The sequence below is a fragment of the Gasterosteus aculeatus genome, chromosome 7 (genome assembly GCF_964276395.1).
Source record: "Gasterosteus aculeatus chromosome 7, fGasAcu3.hap1.1, whole genome shotgun sequence".
Lineage (NCBI taxonomy): Eukaryota > Metazoa > Chordata > Actinopteri > Perciformes > Gasterosteidae > Gasterosteus > Gasterosteus aculeatus.
In genome coordinates this window covers 3,922,035-3,940,253 of record NC_135694.1, presented here as the reverse complement: position 1 = coordinate 3,940,253, position 18,219 = coordinate 3,922,035, and the positions used below count along the sequence as shown (strand labels likewise).

The following is an 18,219-nucleotide window of genomic DNA, read 5'->3' as shown; positions in this document are numbered from 1 at the left end:
TCTCGGCCCGTGGAGCAGTGACAGCGAGGGGTTCAATTACCAAAAGGGGCAAAAAAAAACCACGTGGGAATGTCAGTGTAACGTCGGTATAACGTCAGTGGAACACCAATACTGTCCCGCTGGCTGTTGCCACGACGGCACTTAAGCCTCCTGATATCCGAGCCTCCTCACAGGAAGTTCCTGCGTGGCCTCATGATCACGCTCGGCCCACTGGCACACTAGCAGGGAGGGGAGGGGGGGGGCACTGGTCCCCTTACAAGGAGAGGAACGCCGCGGAGGGACCACTTGACTCCCCGTGACGACGACCTCGACGGTCAGCTTTGGAAGCAACCCAATATTCATCGGTGTCAATATTGGTTTGAGTGTAATTCAAAGCTACAACTCTGGTCGAGCGCCGGAGTCCAAGTCTGTTGATCATCCGAGTGGATTTAAAATTAGAGACGACGTCCCCCCGGAGAGAGTCTGTCCTTCACATGCGTCCGCAGGTGTGAGTTTGTGCACGTGAGCGAGTTTGTGCGCGCGTGGGGGCGACATCTCGCGGGCCCCGCGGACATCAAACCGCGATTAGAATGAATCGTCATTCAATATAAATGATTGACTCGAGTGCTGCGTTCGGCTTTGCAATGAAAGAGAAACCAGGAGGAGGAAAAAGATTGTTCTGCTCGGGTCACCGAGCAGCATCGGCTGCAGAAACGCTCCTGCTGCTCCCGCGCTCCGTTTCCAGGGTGATTCCTAAGCAGCCGGCGCAGACTCCCTCTGAGAGCTCATCTGGGTAAATTTCCACTCTGACGAACCGGTGGGCCGACCCCTCAATAATCCTTAAACCAAGACCGGAGAGCTAACAAGAAGCCATCAACCCGTCTTTACACAGAAGGTTACGTGGGAATCGTCAGCATAGTGGTTGAATTACTTCTCAGGGGTTTGTTTTTGTTTTTTTTCTTCCTCCTGTCAACACGACAAGTGCTTCGGTTTCTGGCCCCGCAATCGCTGCAAGATCTGCGAGGCCTGCGAGCCTTTGGCACGGTTTGAGGGTATTCAGAAAATGTCGAGGTTAAGCGACGCGGCAGCGGGCCGTAACCAGTTCTGCTCGACTCTGTCGAGCCGGAGGGAGCGACGCGTCACCACACCTTTATTCTGAGAAGTCCTAATTTACTGCTGATAAAAAGCGTTGTGTTCTCTGGCTCTCGAAAACAGCGAGCGGGTTTCCAGGAACTCTGACGAACACGAGCCCGTTCTTAGATGTTAAGATTCTAGACCCATGAGAGGGTTTTGCTCGGTGGTTTGGATCCTCCTCGTTTGTATAACTGGCGGGATTTTCCTCCACAGCCCCGATGCTCGGACGCGGCCGCCTCGCGTTCAGTAAGCAAAACAACTGAATCGCATAAACATGCGTGTAACCTTGAGTTTGAGCCGTGGTGTTGAATCTTTGCCGATTTAAAAGGACACAAAAACACAAATGGAAATACATTTAAAGGAAGTTGGAAGTGAAATATAAACTGCTAAGAAATAAAGAATCGTATATTCCCCAGGGAGAAAGTTGCACAGCTGACCTCTGACCTTTGCGTGTGGCTAGAAGACAAGAAGAGCTTCATCACTGATTTACGCTTACATCCTCTTTACATGTGACCGCACCTCGTGGACCAAAGTTTACCAGGTAAAATCACCTCGATCTGAAGGATTGATAACGCTCTCTATGACCCAAGGAGCGTCTATTCATACACCGAGCTATTTATGATCATCTCCTGTGTTATCTGTATCAACAAACATGTCAACGAGCCCGAGGCAAAGCACAGCAGAGGCATGCAGGAGGAAGTGTGTGTGTGTGTGTGTGTGTGTGTGTGTGTGTGTGTGTGTGTGTGTGTGTGTGTGTGTGTGTGCATGGGATGATGGGTGAGCGGCAGCGAACGAGGAGAGGGGAGTGAGAAAGAGAGAGAGGTAGGGAGGGGGGTGAGAGAAAGCGGGCGTGTCCTCCTCTCCCCTTCGCCACGCTCCGCGGGGATTAGCTATTTAAAGTCGGGCTGCTCCGCGCCGCGGAGACCCTTTCCATGCGGACCACTGCGACTCTGCGGCGGAGACGCGCGTTTTAACCGGACGGCCACAAGTCACCCGAATCCTCCGAGCGCGCCATCACCAGGTGGGTCGACCGGAAGAAAAAAAATGAAACTGTTTTAACCCTCAAAGCTTTCCCACGGGTCGGGCGGGTGCGATCGCGCACGTCGCGCGTTTTACGCACCGGGGTTTCGAGGAACGGCGCGTTGTTCTGCGCGCCTGCTGCTCTCCGACGATCCCCGATGGGGCAGCACAAGTTTGACCCCCCCCCGTGAAAAGTCCCGTCTGCAGGCTTCACTCCCCGCTCACGTGCCGCTTGTTGTCCCCCCTGCGGGACTTACCGTGTCCCGCCGGCCTGTCGGGCGGTTTGGAGGAGCAGTGGACGCTCGGATTAAGCTTCCTGACGCACTTTGTCCATCAACCTTCAGCGTGTTTACATGTAAACTCAACGCGTGTTGACCAGTTAAACTGGTGCCGGGGGGGGGGTGCTTGGGTTTACAGCATAGGTCAGGGACTGTACCGAAGGCAATGGGGGGGGGGGTCACTTAGGATTTAGTCTGACTGCTGGGGAAAGTGTTGGAGGGTGTTTTTTGTGTATATTTTTCAGCCTCACTTGGCCTTAAAGTGAATAACAACAACAATAATCACACACAAAAACATCAGGGTTATCAGGGGTTTACAGCTGCAGCAGGTTTTGCATTAACCCGTCAACGTGTGTTTCACCGCTTCATGCGGGATGTCTCCTTCTCAGCTCGAGGGAAACACCTTTCAAAGTGTCTTCATCCTTCGGCTGCGATGAATTTTGATGCTATTAATGGACACACACGCACACGCACATACGTGCAGGTACACACGCACAGAGCAGTGTGTGCGTCATCCAGGCTGGCAGGCCTGTGTGAGTCTTTGTGTTGTGAGCAGTGACACAAGACTGCTCTTTTTTTCTTCTTCATAGAACCCCAGGGACAGAGGGGGGGTTGTTATCACATTACTGTGAGCATATGCGCCCTGCCGCTTGCTTTGACGTTGTTTACAGAGCCGATGAGAAGGCGTGTGGTCCGGTTCGCTGGTTTGAAGGCTGACTGCCTTTTTTATAGGTGGAGAATTGAAGAAAAAAAATCCTAAACGTGCGCTGAAAAAATATGAAACCACCTGCAAATGTTTGTTTTGTTTTTTTCTAAGTGGGTTGCGCAACTTCCAGCTCCATCAGTGAGCCTCCACTGATTGAGCAACTAAGAACCGCATTATTCAGGTTGGGCACGTCGCTCACATCAGCTGGCTGCAGGCCAGAGCCTTCGGGGCAAAGAGAGAAAACACAAAAGAGGTCGAGGCCAAACTTCATTCCTCTTTTCTCACGAGTTTGCCATCTGAGGTTGTTTTTGGGGTTTTTTGGGCTCCCCATCCGGTCCCCGAGATCCCCCTCCCCGCTGACCAGGGGGCCCTGGTTGATATGCTGGAGTCCGGGGGAACAGATTTCGGCGTGATTGTCAGAGGAAACTGGACAAGTCGTCTCCCCTGCACGGCTATAATCCTCTACGCGGGCCTCGGCATAATGGGCCCACTGTGTCCCGTGTGAAGCGGGTAGGGTTACACGGCCACACCTGAGGCGAAATTAGATGGTTACAAACAAAAGTTGCTTCTTTTTTTTTTTTTTCCCCGCCTCCAAAAAGGAGGCCCGACCCACCAGCAGGCCGCTGTGCGTATGTGCGAGCTGTCACGTCTCCACAGCAGCACGAGGAACCAGCAGTAAACACGGGGGAAGGGTGTGTGTGTGTCGGGGGGGGGGGCGCTGGGCTGAGGGGAGGTGGTGTCAGTAAAACACTGTTTGTCCATTTATGTTGCAATCCCTGTTTGCTTGTGGACGTCGGGTATCTGAGTCGTTGGGTTATCGGTGAAGGGGGGGGGGGGCTCGGCGCTTTATTACTTTCTCTTAGAGGTCACTTTAAGGCGCCTTTGTGTCTCTCTTTGGTCGGTTTAGTCTTTTTGCAACAGTCAGGCTTCATCTCTCCTCCTGGTTTGGTCTTTTTATAAACATGTTGCAGCTCGCGGTCTCTGTATTGTGTATTTTGCATCTCTCTGTGCTCATTTCTCGTAGTTGCTGTGTGTTTTGATTTCAGTCTTTTGTAAGGATTTTTCTTTGATCATCTAAAAAAAAGAAAAGAAAAAGGAAGCTATACATGAATGACCTTTTTTTTTGCCTGTGCTCCATTTCACTTGACCCACTTCCTAACCCATTAAGACTAAAATAAACCCCTTGTTTCACCCCTGCCGGCTCTGAGTAAATACAGCTCAGTGCTGGCATGTGGCCCCCGGCTTTCTCCGCCCACTGAGAAGGTGCCACAGATACGAGGGACAATCCTCCGGGGGAGCGGAACCCGACTTGACCCGCTACTCGGCGCATCCGCTTCTAACCGCTGCATTAGATCGGGGAATCCGTGTGCCGTCGGGTCAGACGAAACAAAAACAATAGCTTGCATGCATCACGCGGCCTGGGAGTAATCCGTCTGGGCGTCGGCAGAGGGCTTAGTATGCGCCTGGCTGCCGTGGCCCACTGACGTCCTGTTCCAGGATTAGGCCGAGTTGATGAGGTAAATACCGGCGGGCTCGCCGTCGGGACACGTCGGGGTATCGTGCCGCTGAAGTGGCGGATCATAATTCCATTATCCGTGACCCGGTGATGAGACAAGGAGCTGTCAGCGGGAGCTCTCGTTGTGATCCGCCCGCTCGGATGGGAGCTAAAGGAGAAGTGAACATCCTGCAGAACATTTTCTTTACCATTCGCTTTACGACCAAGTTGCATTTGTTCCGCAAAGCTTGTCCATCGCACTACCGTTCGGTTGTATTTGTATTCTATTTCTCTTAAACTCTGCCCCCCCCTCTCTCTCTCTCTCTGCAGACATCTCAGCCATGGGTGTGAAGATGCTGCAGTGTTTTCCTTTCTACAGGCGCTGTAAAGAGCGCTGCAAGAGCAGACAGGGCCCCCCGCCGGCAGGTGAGGAACCGCCACACTCCGAGAAAGACCAATAAAAAAAACAAAACAACAACAGCCATTTAATGGTCAATGCTGAACTCTCTCTGTGCATCTTCCTCCCTCTCAGTTCCCCCCGAGGAGATGAAGCCCCGCCTGTGCTCCACCGCCTCCTGCGGCAGCGACAGCGAAGGAGCCGGAGGCCTCAGTCGGGGCTCCCAGATATATTTCTCCACCAAGGCCCGGCTGTCCTTCAGACACCAGCTGGACAGCAACATCAACGAGGTGGACGCCACCTACTGAGGAGGAGGACGAAGGGGGGGGGAGGGGGGTTCAGAGACTATAAACAGATTCCTGTACCTCGCGGGGGTTCTGTTGCTCATCGGACCATGCGGCGCAAACCTTGGAGCCCGACAGCTGAGCGAGCGCCTCTGCGGTCGCCTGCGTCGCCCGCAGAGAACTCTCCGCGATGGATCACATTCAACGGGGCGCCGGGGAAAACGGACTGAGACAGACGTGGTTTTCGATCTCTGTGCATTAGGATTCTCAGTGGATCCACTTCCCGAACGGCCACAGCGGCGACGGGAGAAAAGACGATGGACTTGTTTACAGCATTCACTACCTAAAAGTGCATAGCCTCCTTTTATAGTTTCTTTTTTTTTTAATATTGTTTCGACTAACTTTTTTATTCACTGTTGATATGACAGGGTGTTTCACTAAGCAAGATGAAAGTATGAATGTCCTAATGTGTCCCTTAGACATGCTTTTCGATGTGGACGGTGTTAAATGAACTGCTGTATTGACATTTTTTTATTGAAAGTTATATTTTTCAGGGTACTGATACTGTAATATGTTTTAATGATACCCAGCCCTGCTCATTATATTACAAAACCCATTGTTGACTTACTCCATCAGAGGAGGGTGCCTTTAGTTAGTTCCTCTCTTGAAAGCCAGAAGCAGACTTTTTAAAAGTTAAACGGCAAAACTAAACTCTATTCGGTATTTTGTTTGTCTTTTTTGGCTTCAGCTCGCTCCGGCTAACTTCCTGTCTCTGATGTTTTATAACTAATAAAACCTCCTGGTTTCATCGGATATTAAAATGTTTGTTTTCAAACAAACCTTATCTGATGAACAGGTTTCTGTATTTGCCTGAAACAAACAGATATGAATGTAAAGGCTCTGATCCCGAATGACTGTGAAAAATTTAAAAAAATGTTTGCCCTTTGATGCAAAGATCCTTAGAAGTTGTTCAAATCTACAGTTTGTCAACACAAAGTGTCTTTATTCTCGACTAACTAAAAATGCACGTTGGAAAATGCCTCCTGTGTTCTGTTGATGTTGAATAAAGTTGTCCAGAATTAGATTTTGGGGGGGGGGGGGGGGGTTACATACAGTGATGGTAAGAAATGATTCAACACGCATTTAGCATTTCTTAACCAAGACACAGACAATGTATCTCGTTAACATTTATTTAAGAAATGAGTTCACTGGTATAAAAACAAAACAAAAAAAAAACTATCGACATATTTCTTCCAAACCTGGGACCCCCGATCACACCATCGCTGCGCGTGTTTTGGGGGTTTACGGTTTAGAGATGACGCCGTCTGGATAGCGGCTCTTAAATCGGGCCACGACATCCGGGTCCAAGAGATGAATGCCATCGAGCTGGTTTCCCAGCGTGACCCTGGGAGTGGAGGAGAGGGAGGGAGGAGCAATAAGGTCAACCAGCTCATGCAACACATGCAGGGCATCTTCTTCGGGTCAAGGCGCGATTGTACGTTACCAGTTGGGCTGGACGTTGTGCGGCCGACCGAAGAGCTCGATCTTCCTGGTGCCGGGCGACAGTCTCTCTATCATGCCGTAGATCTCGTCGGGTTTGTGGCTGGTGGAGCGGACCTGCAGGATAAGGCGGTTCAAACGTGATGGAGCAACCTTTTGTCGCGCCGGCAGAAGTCATAACCACCAAGATTTACCTCGGCCACAATGACGTCGCAGTCCAAACCTCGGTTGAATCCCTGAGGGTTTCCCTTCACGCCCACCTGAAGGGAAAAAACAAACAAACAAAGGTCTACGTTTCACGCATCAACGTGACACACAAACGTGCGCGGTAACACGCGGACAGACGTACCAGACAGTGCTCCTTCCCGTGGTTCAGCCAGTGGCCCGTCCTCCCCGTGCGGATGATTCTCTGCAGCTGGTTGGTTTTCACCCAAATGATCTCATCGGCTCGATCATAGCTGACGGACGACAAATGAATACGTAAAATAAAGGCAGAGAGTTTATGAGAAGGGAATTGGATGTTCTAATGAAGCGGTGGAGACTCACCCCCAAAGACTGAGACACTCTCTGCCCAGCTCCATGGCCCTGGAAGAAGAGTCGGCCAGACGAGGGTTTAAAACGGAAAAGACGATACAACTCTTCTCTTTTAAATATATTACCACAATGTTTCCACCATTTATTGTTATAAGTTATGAATCTGACAATTACTACTTACTACTATCTATCTGCAAAGTGGATCTTGTGGAAAGAACGTTATCATCAAATCATTTAACACAATGTTTCTGAACACACACAACGATAAACATCTCATGTGCGTTGCCGGGATACACAGCAGCATTGTTGCAGTTACCTGCCGGTGACCCACAGGAAGAGGAAGCCGTCGTCCTGCAGGATGGGGATGTTGAGCTTTCTCATCTCGTCGTCAGTGAGCGTACCGTAAGGCAGCTCCATGTGGATGTCCCACGGAGGGTCGGCCATCACCACGGCGAACTTGCCCAGGATGGACACGTCCAGGAAACGGATGTCGCAGCAGATCCACTGCAACGGGAGCAACGCAAACCTCGGGGTCAACTCCACGGCAGAAATGCCAACACCCGCGTCTCTCGTCTCGTCCCCTCTGGGCCTCACCTGGGAGGGGAACAGTTTGCCCACGTTGCTGTCGGCCTCGCCGGCACAGAGGCCGAGCTCGGTGGTCCCGCCCTGGGGCCCCAGCAGGGTCCCCTCGACCTCCGGTGGGCAGTCGATCTCGTAGTGGACGTATTTGCAGGTGTCCATGTGGAAGCAGGTGTTGAGGAAGGAGCAGTCGCCGAGGCTCTCGTCCGTGTGCTTGTTGATGATGCGACTGAAGGGGGTAACATGAACATATTTGTGCAAAGTCATCTTACGTTCTTCAGATGTGAATTTTAAAAGAAATAACACTAAACACTGTTTTCTTTAAGGATGAATCACTGGAACAAATCCGTTTTCGGATTAAAATTAAACAACAGAATAGTGCTTTTAAAATCGTTTATTATAGTGACCTCTTCAGGCCAATTTGGGTACTTCGTGTTTATAAGACATTAAGTGGTTGCTCTGGAGCAATGACAGGAAAACGCACAAAGCACTGCAGCTCACGGCGGGAGCCCTCCCCCTTAACACCCCCTGAGTATTGTTTAAACAATCAACTGCAACGAGAAGTAAGCCTTTATCTGTTCATTAACAATCTGTGCAGGGTGATATAATGCAGCGAAGGAGAGTTGCACCAGTGCACTGACCGGAAGTGTAACTTGGTGCACGGCTGTGGCGTGTCCCCGGAGCGCAGACACTCCTCTTTGGTCCCGTGGTCGCAGAACTCTTGGACTTGGGCTCGGCCGCGAGATCGGAACTTTAACACGATGGACTGCTCCTTGGCCGTGCTGGCATTGAGCAGCTCGAGAATCTCTCTGCTCACCTGGACATAAGCAACATTACACCACATCAGTCACCCCACCGTCAGATTACCCTCCTCCACTTCCATGGTGGGTGAAAACAGAACTGGTTACAATTAACACTGGCCGCTGCGAGAGACACGGACAGATTATTTGTCGCTCTCCTGAACCGTCCCACCTTCTTGCTCTGCTGCTCTTTAGTGGACTGCTGGTTCAGGAGACTCTCTATCTCCATGTCCAAATGGGACGACTGGCCTTTACCGCTCCTGCCCTTCTTGTCAGCCCCGCTCGCTGATGCCGAGCTCCCCGCCAGCTGCGTGGAGGCGGCCGGCGTCAGAGAGGTGAAGGAAGAGTGCGGAGGGGAAGCGGAGCTCTGGAGTGAGGGCGAGAGGCCCGGCGCTCTCTTGTGGTGGGTTTCATCTTCTGCTTTTCTCTTGACTCCGGTGCGCTGGGCCCCGGGCCCGATCATGGCCCAGAGCTTTGTGTGGTCCACCGCTACCACGATTGAGGGGGAGGAAGTAGTAGTAGAGGAAGTGGCGCAGGTGGGCTGCCGGACCTCGATGAGCTCCTGAGCAGAGAACTTAAGCAGCAGACTCTGGATGCTTCCATGACTGACGGCCGTTTCAGACTGTTAACGAAGAAATCATATATATCATGTTGCCCATGTAATACAGCCAAGCTCCACATTCATATGTGTGTACCAGCTGCCAGAGGCATTTCTGTGCTTAAAGACGAGGACTCACGCCGAGTTCCTTTGTGATGGCAATGGAGTCCGTTGGCAATGAGAGACTCAGATCGGAGAGATATCCCAGCAGCTTCTTCTCTAGTTCCGGGTCTGGTGGCTTTTCCGTCTCCCCCTGAGTGGGGAGGGGCGCTGTGGGAGCCGGGCTGTCACTCCTGGCCGTGGATCCCTCTGTGCTGCTTCCACCATCTGACCGAGAGGAGACAACAGACTTTAACACCCTCGTTTTGAAAAGGTAGCCCTGATCATTTATTACCTGACAATGCGAGATAAACTACATGAAAACATTGCATCACACCCTGCTATTGGGTATTTCATGTGGATGCAGGGCTTTGATCTTACGCTCTATCTGTATTTTTATAAGGAATACCTTCTGCAGCCAATGTGACAGCACATACACAATTATTTAATCTGATACTATTAATCAAACAGGATATTAACCAACAACATGTTTGACAGCTGGTTGTTGAGGATTTAATATTGATCTTATCAAGCAACAAGGAAAAAATAAATTGATTTGAGTTCCTCAAATGTAAGGACTTTATGCTATTTATTTGATTTATTTCATTGTTCAAGGTCAACGAAAATACCTTTTTATTTTAGACCTCTGGGAGAACAAAAGTCTTTGGATCATAAATCCAGAAATTAATCAAACATTTTTTTACAATGGGTTAATTGTTTGTCACCAAATGAGTATTTCCTGATTTTCTGGTTTTGAACTTCAAGTCCAACAAAACCATTTATTCTAAGATCTCGGCCTGAGGGAAATGATAATGAATCCATAATACAATCGTCATGTTAACTCACGATCGCCACAGCCCTTGTCCTACATATTGCAACCACCAAACAATAACAATAACATCTCATTTATCTTCCTTCCCGATGCATCTCCAACCCAATAAACACGTGATCGATCCGATACCGCCTCCGTCGATTGCTCAACAACAAAAACAATGGTTTTGTCTTGCCGCCGCCCCGCTCCCCTCTGGCCGGACCGTACCGGAGGACAGCGTTGCCGGGTCTTTCCTCCGCCGCTGCAGGCGCTCCCGCAGGGAGTCCAGCTGCTTCTTGTGCGCCTGGATGCTGCTCCACGTGTCCGACATCGCCGGGATCAGCGCCGACGGCGGCCGCACTGGCGGGAAGCTGAACAAAAACGAAAATTTAAAAATTACAAAAAAAAAGGTCACCGTCCGCCTTGTTGATGGGAGAGAATGGTGCGCGGTCCGTGCCGAAATGGAGTCCGGCCTGCATCCTGTGCGAGAAAGGTTCCGGCTTGGTGGTGCTGTGTTAAGGAACGATTCTCTGAGGTCGTGTTATCTGGAACAAATGCACCAGTATACGTTAGCAACCGGTTCCGTAAGCTGTATCTCAGAAAGGAGAATTTCACTTAATTTCGAATATAAATTTATCGGACTCATTTTGGGCACGCACCAGACCACTTACACTTCCGGTGTTGGTCAAATTAAAAGCCCTTTCCCTTTACGCCGAAATTGATTTCACTCTCGGCATTTAAGTTTAAACAAATACTTTTCTGTCATCACAGCACCATTCGAGCAGCATATGTAAGTAACACTGGTCTCGTATCTCCGTGTGACGTTACTTCTCCTCCCGCCGGCGTTACGTTACCAGGCACTTTCCTCCGAGCAAAGATGGCGGAAGACGAGAAGAGTGCTGAGCCCCTGGAAGACAAGAGCGAGCTGCAAATTCTGAAGGTATTTTCTCTCTTTTTCGGTCACACGTCGGCGCACCGTCCGCTTTCTCGTGTCGGGTGGACGTTGCGTGCGTGGTGCGTCTCCTCGTAACCGGCTCGGTGGAATTCTGCCCGAACGTTACTATAACAACTGGCCCATTAACAGACGGCATCGACTGTGCAGCCTTTATGTCTGAGACCTTGTCGGGTGCACGAGTGCCGCACGTCGTGTGGGCAGATTAAACTACAAACTTTTTACATTTATCCGTGATTATGTATATGCATGTAGATGCACGCCAAAGAGCTTGCATGGTCACAGACTGCGCCTGGTTTAAAACACCAACGATTACCGACAGAGTCACACTGACCTGTTCTCTTAAATTGGGATAAGGTTTCATACCAGAAGCAACGCTAATCGAGAATATTTACATACTGACGGAAGGTGCATTCGAGTTGGAACAAAGGTGCATTTGTAACAAAGAAATATCTTTCATATATTAAGATGAGTAGTAGTTTTTCATGGTGGTAGTTTTTTAGGGGCTCTGCGGCATTTTAGTGTCGCGCTTCCAGAAAGAAACAAAATCAGAATCAATTATGGGTCAACAGTGGATCCTACAATTCCCATCATGCAACTCGTTAGGTTCTTTCATGAGACGTCTGTTTGGTGTAACGCCAATTTCATAGAATGTATGGCAGGTTTTCTTAAAATAATGAAATTAAAATAATTTAAACAAATCAACAATTGAGGTTTAAAGAATGTGGATCTACATCTTTATGGGACATCAGTCATCCACGTTTTCTCCCCAACTGAATATTGTCCTGTTAGAAATGTCCCTTAGATCTATTTTTAACAGCATCTCCTTGCCTCCCCCCACAGGAGCTCGTGGATGAGCTGTATAACTTCAGAGATTGCTACTTTGAGACTCACAGTGTGGAGGAAGCTGGCAGGAAACAAACGGACACCGCGCAGGAGATCCAGAAGACCCTGAAGAAGCTGGAGGAGAAAGAAGGTGAGTGCTTCCCCATTTTTTCACACCACAGCGCTTCGGTTTTTAACTCTCAGGATGTGCTTGGCACTTACCGTATCTCCGCGGTTCACCATTTCCCGTAGATCAATTCAAACACAAAGCAGAGTTTCTGCTGCAGAAGGGAAGGTGTCTAAATGTAGCGCCGGACTTCAGTCCCGAGGCGGAGGAGTGCCTTTCCCGGTCGGTGAAGCTGGAGCCCGGCCTGGTCGAAGGTTGGAACACGTTGGGGGAGCAGTACTGGAAAAAAGGAGACCTGATCGGTGCCAGGAACTGCTTCACCGGAGCCCTGCAACAGGTACGCCGAGGACTCTTTTCCATTTTGTCCCTGTGGCTTTAGCCGAAACAAGGCACCCAGACGCGTATCTAACGAACATACAGGTCTCCTCACTCGGCCGTCCGTGTGCTTTCTATCAGAGCAAAAACAAGGTGTCTCTGCGCAACCTGTCCATGGTGCTGAGACAGTCTCCGGCGGCAGACAGCGACGCACACGCCAAGCAGGTGATGGAGAGTGTGGCCATGGCCCGAGAAGCCGTGCAGCTGGATGTCATGGACGGGACGACCTGGTGTGAGTGAAGTGTTCTGGGGGCAGCAGAGGATACGATTTGGAGAAAAGTAAAGGTTTCATTTTTTTTATGTTGTCGTACTTACAGACATCCTGGGAAACGCCTACGTGTGCCTGTTCTTCACCTGCGGACAGAAACCCCAACTCTCTCAACAAGCCCTGAGCGCCTACGCGCAATCCGTGAGTCACCGAGCGCGTTCGCGTCGATCAGCGCCGACGGCACGTTCGCAGTCATGTTTTACCCCCCCCCCCCCCCCCCGCGTCCTCCATCCGTAGGAGAAAGTAGACCGAGCTGCCTCGTCTTACCCCGAGCTGCATTTCAACCGAGCCAAGCTGTTCCAGTACGAGGAGATGTACGGGAGTGCGCTGGCCGGCTACAGCCGAGCCGCGGCGCTCGACCCCGGCTGGGAGGAGCCTCTGGAGAGGGAGAAGCAGCTGCTTTTGTACCTGAAGAACATCACGGAACTCCTACAGAACAAGGTACCAAGAAAGAAGTCCGAGCACTAGTTACCTACACCCCGGGGTGATGTCTTTAAAAAGGTCTTATACTTAAATATTAATATTTGAGCTGGATCCAGGGAATTTTTCACTGTGTAAAATACACTTAAATAAATGGTTTTCTGTTATTTTAGTCAACTGGCTATGCGATTTCCTGTCTTATTGTTGAATAACATGAAACATGACGATGAAACAAAATCTTGATTATTCAGGATCAGAAATAAATTAAATAGGTCAATTCGAATTGAGGTTAAACCCCTTTTGTTTTCATTTTTCCATTTTTTGTTTTTTTTAAATGTTCTGTTACTTTATTTTAGAATATTTCACCTGTCAGTCAGCATATATTGATCACCACAAGGTGGCAGCAGAGCACAGCCATATCTCTCTTTCTCTTTCCATCTCTCCAGGGGAAGGTGAAGGCGCGTAGGTTACGGATGATGCTCTCTGACCTCAACACGTCGCGCTTGGGCCCCTGCTCCTCCCCTCACTTTCGATCCCCGACGGGCCGCGTTGGCAGCCTGGAGCCGCGCAGCATCTCCTCCCTCACGCACGGACACAACGTGGGGTTGGCCGCTGTGGGCAAGGTGGTGTTCAGCCTGGCCTCGGAGGGTCGCGTGGCCTTGTGAGTGCAGCTTATTTTTCTCAATGGCAGCTCACGGCGTCATGCAGTTTACTGCAGTCTTTCATTGGCTGTTCTGATGTTTTGAGTGATGCTGTCGAATCTTTTTTTTTTTCTTTCACCCTCCAGCACGTTTGGAATGGTGGACAGCGAGGAGTCGTACGTAGTGGTGATGGTGTACAACAGAGCGGAGAGCTGGGGCGTCCTGATCGGAGACACCGTAGTCATTCCTGAACCTCAGCTCAGACGAAACAGCATAACACACAAAGACGAGGTCGGTGTTGCCACGTGTCAGGTCACTGAGAGGCACAGAACAAAAAGGTCGTCCTAAATGTTTTTGACTTTCCCCGTTTCGTCTCTCCTGCAGTCGTTCGACTTCAGAAGTATCCGAGTGGACTCGCCCCTGCTGCTCCTGGTCAACGGCAAGATACCAAATGCCCAAAGTCAAATCGCTGCGTCCGTGAGCTACAAGCCGCAGAGCGAATGAGCCGAAGAAGAAGAAGCAGAAAGGACCAACTAGTTTTTCCTGGTTCAGAAAGACTTTGGCTCATTAAGGAAGTTCAAAGTTTCCCAAAGTCTGTGCCTGTTTTACGTGTTTTTTTTGTAAATAGAAGTTACCCTGTAACTTGTCTTTAGGTGGACATTTTGTTTTATATTTATAAATATTACTTTTTTTAATATTCTGTTGAATGCGCTGATTTTCTGGCCGGATTGTGATTAAAGTTCACCCTGAGCCAAAACCCCTCTCATCTTAAACCCATTATTTGTTTGGTGTCTTATGACACCAGTTTTCAATCAGTGATCAGTGGGGGTCTCTCCCCCCCCCCAAAAAAGCTCATGTATACCGCATTGAGCAGAGATGTCATTGTGGGTCACATAGTTTTTAACAAAGCTGCATAAAAGACTCCCATTCCTGCAGTCTGCCTTAACCAGTGAGCCGCCTGCTTTGTTTGTTGTGCAGTGAGAATCCTTTCATTCCACAAAAGGTCTAGACCTCAATGAGTCTTCATTTTCCTTCTATCAATAACCAACCGTTTGAATTGTTCAGTTAAATGCATGATTGTTTTTTTTAGGATTGTCCCCTTTACCCCAATCCTCCCGTAAGATGGTGATCTCACATGGAAATACTGGAATCCTCCGTATTACATTCATTTGACTAGAACCAGGTTAAGATTTTAATGTACTACTTACATAAACACATAGAGAACACTGTAAGGCAATGCACTTTGTATACAGAGTTGAAGTACTTCTTAAAACAAATGTAAAGCAGAGACCTGGACTTGAAAAATAAACATTAGCTCCCATGTCTGCTTTGGTTCTAAATGACAATAAATACTATAAAAATGCACTCGGGAGCACTAAGTTACTCCTCAAACGTTTGAACACTTGTTAACAAATAAAAGTAATAAAACGTTTCCACAGTCATCAGGGCACCTGTTGCCGTCTCAGTGCTTCTTCATGAAGGACCGGCCTCGCTCCCTGGCTGGGGAGCTGAACTGGAAGAAGTTCTTGGCTCCGTCGTGCTCCACGCAGGAGAAGAACCGGCTTTCCCCATCGTGGCCCGCTGAAAGGAACGGGGGGCTTCCGTGGGGAGTTTCCTGGCGAGGAACCCCCGGGTGACAGGCTGGGGGTGGACGGATGTCTCTCATTGTTACACCGAGTGAGATTTCCTTACGTAGATCAGCCCATTACTCCCACTGTTGGGTCCTTAATGGCCACTTCTTGACTAAACCCCTACAGCTGTCTTCTTTTGTGCTAAGTCCAATCCCTCCTCCAAGATCTACATTTTAAAACACTTTGAAAACATTGCTATATGAGAAAAGGACGACAGGTTTGCCCTGATTAGTCATAAACTACAATCTATACTCTTCTCCATTTGCAACACATCAATTCACCTTCTGCACAGAACGACTTGGACAACTTCGACGTAACTTAAAGGGAATGTTGTTCTCACCAGTGATGAAGCTGTGATGTGTCGCCTGATGCAGCGAGTCTCTCTCCCCCACATCCACCACCATGTTGCGCAGCCTCAGAGAGTCGTACAGCGCCTGCAGCTTCTGGTACTGCCGGTTTCTCTCCATCAGCTTCTCGGACACCTCGCTGTACTTCCTTTTATACTCCTCCATCACCTGAAGGAAATAGGATCTCGGAACATTTGATATATTTGACTCTCTTGAGTCATACGTATAATATATTGAGCACTGCGAGTTTGAAAATTGCGGCTTACTTTCTTCAGGGATGCGATCTCCCCCCTCATGCCGGTGAGCTCCACTTCTCTGCTCTGGTTCTGCTGGGTCAGCACCTTCTCCATCTGCTTCAGCTGTGCCTCGGCCCGTGACAGGCTGTACTCTTGATACATATGCTCCTGGTGGACCTGCGTGCAGAGAGACCGAAAAGCTTGATGTTTTCTAGGAAAGGAGTAGAGGATCAAACCGGCAGAAAAACATTTCTAAAGGCCCCGATCCGCGCTGCATTCACACGCACACAAGCAGAAAGGTATTGGACCTGATAGCTCCAGAAGGCCAGCGCACGGGCACTGATGTCCAGGACCACGTCCGGTCGCAGACCCGCCAGAATCATGGCTTTGTACTCCTCCGAGGGAGACAGCTCCGTCCTCACAATGTCCAGCTTGCCGGACAGCGCGGAGGAGCAGGCGGGGCAGATGGCCGGGGAGCGGCTGAACTCACCGGACCCGTGCTGGTCGCAGAAGACGTGCGAGCAGGCCGTGACCCAGGCGAAGCCGCTCAGCTTGGTCCGGCACTTCGGGAAGTTGCAGAGCAGCGTGTCGTCGCAGAAAGACATGGCCGCGACTGGCAGAAGTACAGGAAAAGGGAAGACACATCAACTGAAGGTTCTACGGAGCAATTTGTCAGTTTTAAAAAAAGACCGTAAACACATCATGATGAAGCACACAAAGAAATCCATTTGGGAGAAACAGGCTATTAAATTAGATGACGTTTTTGAGCAGTGTGGGTTGTTTCCATCACACTCCTGGAAATCAAATCCTGGGAGAAGCGAATGACATCAAAGTCCTATTTGGTGAAATTGGGGTTACAATTTTTTATGTTATTTGATGGATTGTCAGAGATTTCCTTGCTCATTGTTGCCCTTGCAGTAAAGCACTATTTCCCATTCGGTCCTATTTGAAAAGGAAAAAACTTTTATTTTTTCACTTATCTTATTTAAAATTATGAATGAGAGATTTGGAAACACTAAATGCCACGAATCTTAAGTTGGCGGCATGAAGAAGGAACGTTGTGCTAACTTTACATAGCTTGGCTAACGTTAAGTTCCGTGGCTAACTAGCTTAATGCTACGTCAACTGCTATTAATATTAGCATTACCGGTTAGCGGTAAAGTGATGAACTCCGGTTAAACAGAACCGTTAAATACACTCCATATGTTGCTATAGACAAAACCTTTGACGTTTAGTAATACAACAGATACCGTAACAGTGTAATATGGGTCATTTGTCACTGATGTCGGGAGACACCAACCTACCGGTTAACGTTAACTGCTCACGGCGCAGGTAACGGCAGGTGACGCTGAATGAATGCTGTGATCTGATTGGCTGATTGCGTCTCAAACAGGAGAAACTCTGTAAACCCGTATTTACTTTCATTTTATCTTTAAATACTTAACTGGATACAAAATACATTATGTATATTAACATTTTTACTTGGAGTGCTTTTAGTGTGATATTGTTACCTCGGTGAAAGTCTGAAGATTTCTTCCACTTTTTTCTTTACAACTAAAGGCAACCTGCACTCTGACTTTCCATCACCACGTTCTCTTTATTTTACAGGATTCACTTGGACACTTTATGTCCAACACAATAAGCACATTAGCATGACAGTTATTTCCCCAAGTCAAATAATGCCCTATTTTCTTGCACAGCCTTAATGTGAGACACCTACTTAAATACCCCCCTTCTCCTCCACCACCTCCTCCTCTCCCCCACTTCTCTCTCTCTCTCTCTCTCTTTTATCCATTTCTCCACGTGGTACAGGAGTAAAGGCGGGGGGTGAAAGAGGGGCATTGTGCTGTGCAGCAGTGGATCCGGGGGTTCATAGAGAGAGAGGGGAGATGCTCACTCAACTGTGTCCAGCACGCCATTGTCAAAGATTCCCATCTATTCTCTGCCTTTTAAATAGAGCTCCAGTGTAAGATGCTTTTTTTTTTTTGGAAGGGGGCAGGGGGGCAGGGGCGGGGGGGGGGTATTATACGCTTGGTGATAACACACAAAATGCATCAATGTGAAATGGCTGTGTGGCCCCACTTGCACACAACTCGCTGCGCTGTTATTGATAATTGGCCATATGGAAATCAAAGGGGCAGAAACGTCACCCACCCATTCTTCATCTGGCACAATGCTGGCAA

At 49.1% G+C, this 18,219-nt stretch overlaps 4 protein-coding genes across 4 annotated transcripts; 2 read left to right on the top strand and 2 right to left on the bottom strand.

Annotated features, from left to right (window-relative positions):
* Window positions 1-865: 865 nt before the first annotated feature.
* On the top strand, window positions 866-6,377 carry LOC144410231 (uncharacterized protein C17orf114). Its single transcript, XM_078105645.1, has 3 exons — window positions 866-2,134; window positions 4,943-5,038; window positions 5,145-6,377. The coding sequence occupies exons 2-3, from the start codon at window positions 4,954-4,956 to the stop codon at window positions 5,315-5,317; spliced, it is 258 nt and encodes an 85-aa protein (XP_077961771.1). The 5' UTR covers window positions 866-2,134; window positions 4,943-4,953; the 3' UTR covers window positions 5,318-6,377.
* A 58-nt stretch (window positions 6,378-6,435) lies between these two features.
* On the bottom strand, window positions 6,436-10,579 carry mettl3 (methyltransferase like 3). The gene is made up of 11 exons (XM_040181475.2): window positions 10,443-10,579; window positions 9,444-9,631; window positions 8,879-9,328; window positions 8,548-8,723; window positions 7,922-8,135; window positions 7,644-7,831; window positions 7,340-7,378; window positions 7,143-7,251; window positions 6,988-7,053; window positions 6,798-6,910; window positions 6,436-6,698 (listed from the first exon to the last, which is right to left on the bottom strand). The coding sequence occupies exons 1-11, from the start codon at window positions 10,543-10,545 to the stop codon at window positions 6,596-6,598; spliced, it is 1,749 nt and encodes a 582-aa protein (XP_040037409.1). The 5' UTR covers window positions 10,546-10,579; the 3' UTR covers window positions 6,436-6,595.
* A 116-nt stretch (window positions 10,580-10,695) lies between these two features.
* On the top strand, window positions 10,696-15,263 carry ttc5 (tetratricopeptide repeat domain 5). Its single transcript, XM_040181476.2, has 9 exons — window positions 10,696-11,154; window positions 12,010-12,142; window positions 12,244-12,455; window positions 12,575-12,725; window positions 12,811-12,902; window positions 12,999-13,202; window positions 13,628-13,842; window positions 13,969-14,113; window positions 14,207-15,263. Exons 1-9 carry the CDS (start codon window positions 11,092-11,094, stop codon window positions 14,324-14,326), a joined length of 1,335 nt encoding a protein of 444 aa, XP_040037410.2. The 5' UTR covers window positions 10,696-11,091; the 3' UTR covers window positions 14,327-15,263.
* ccnb1ip1 (cyclin B1 interacting protein 1) lies at window positions 15,002-17,431 on the bottom strand. The gene is made up of 5 exons (XM_040181477.2): window positions 17,341-17,431; window positions 16,345-16,649; window positions 16,067-16,213; window positions 15,794-15,968; window positions 15,002-15,463 (listed from the first exon to the last, which is right to left on the bottom strand). Exons 2-5 carry the CDS (start codon window positions 16,639-16,641, stop codon window positions 15,285-15,287), a joined length of 798 nt encoding a protein of 265 aa, XP_040037411.2. The 5' UTR covers window positions 16,642-16,649; window positions 17,341-17,431; the 3' UTR covers window positions 15,002-15,284.
* Between the last annotated feature and the right edge of the window lie 788 nt (window positions 17,432-18,219).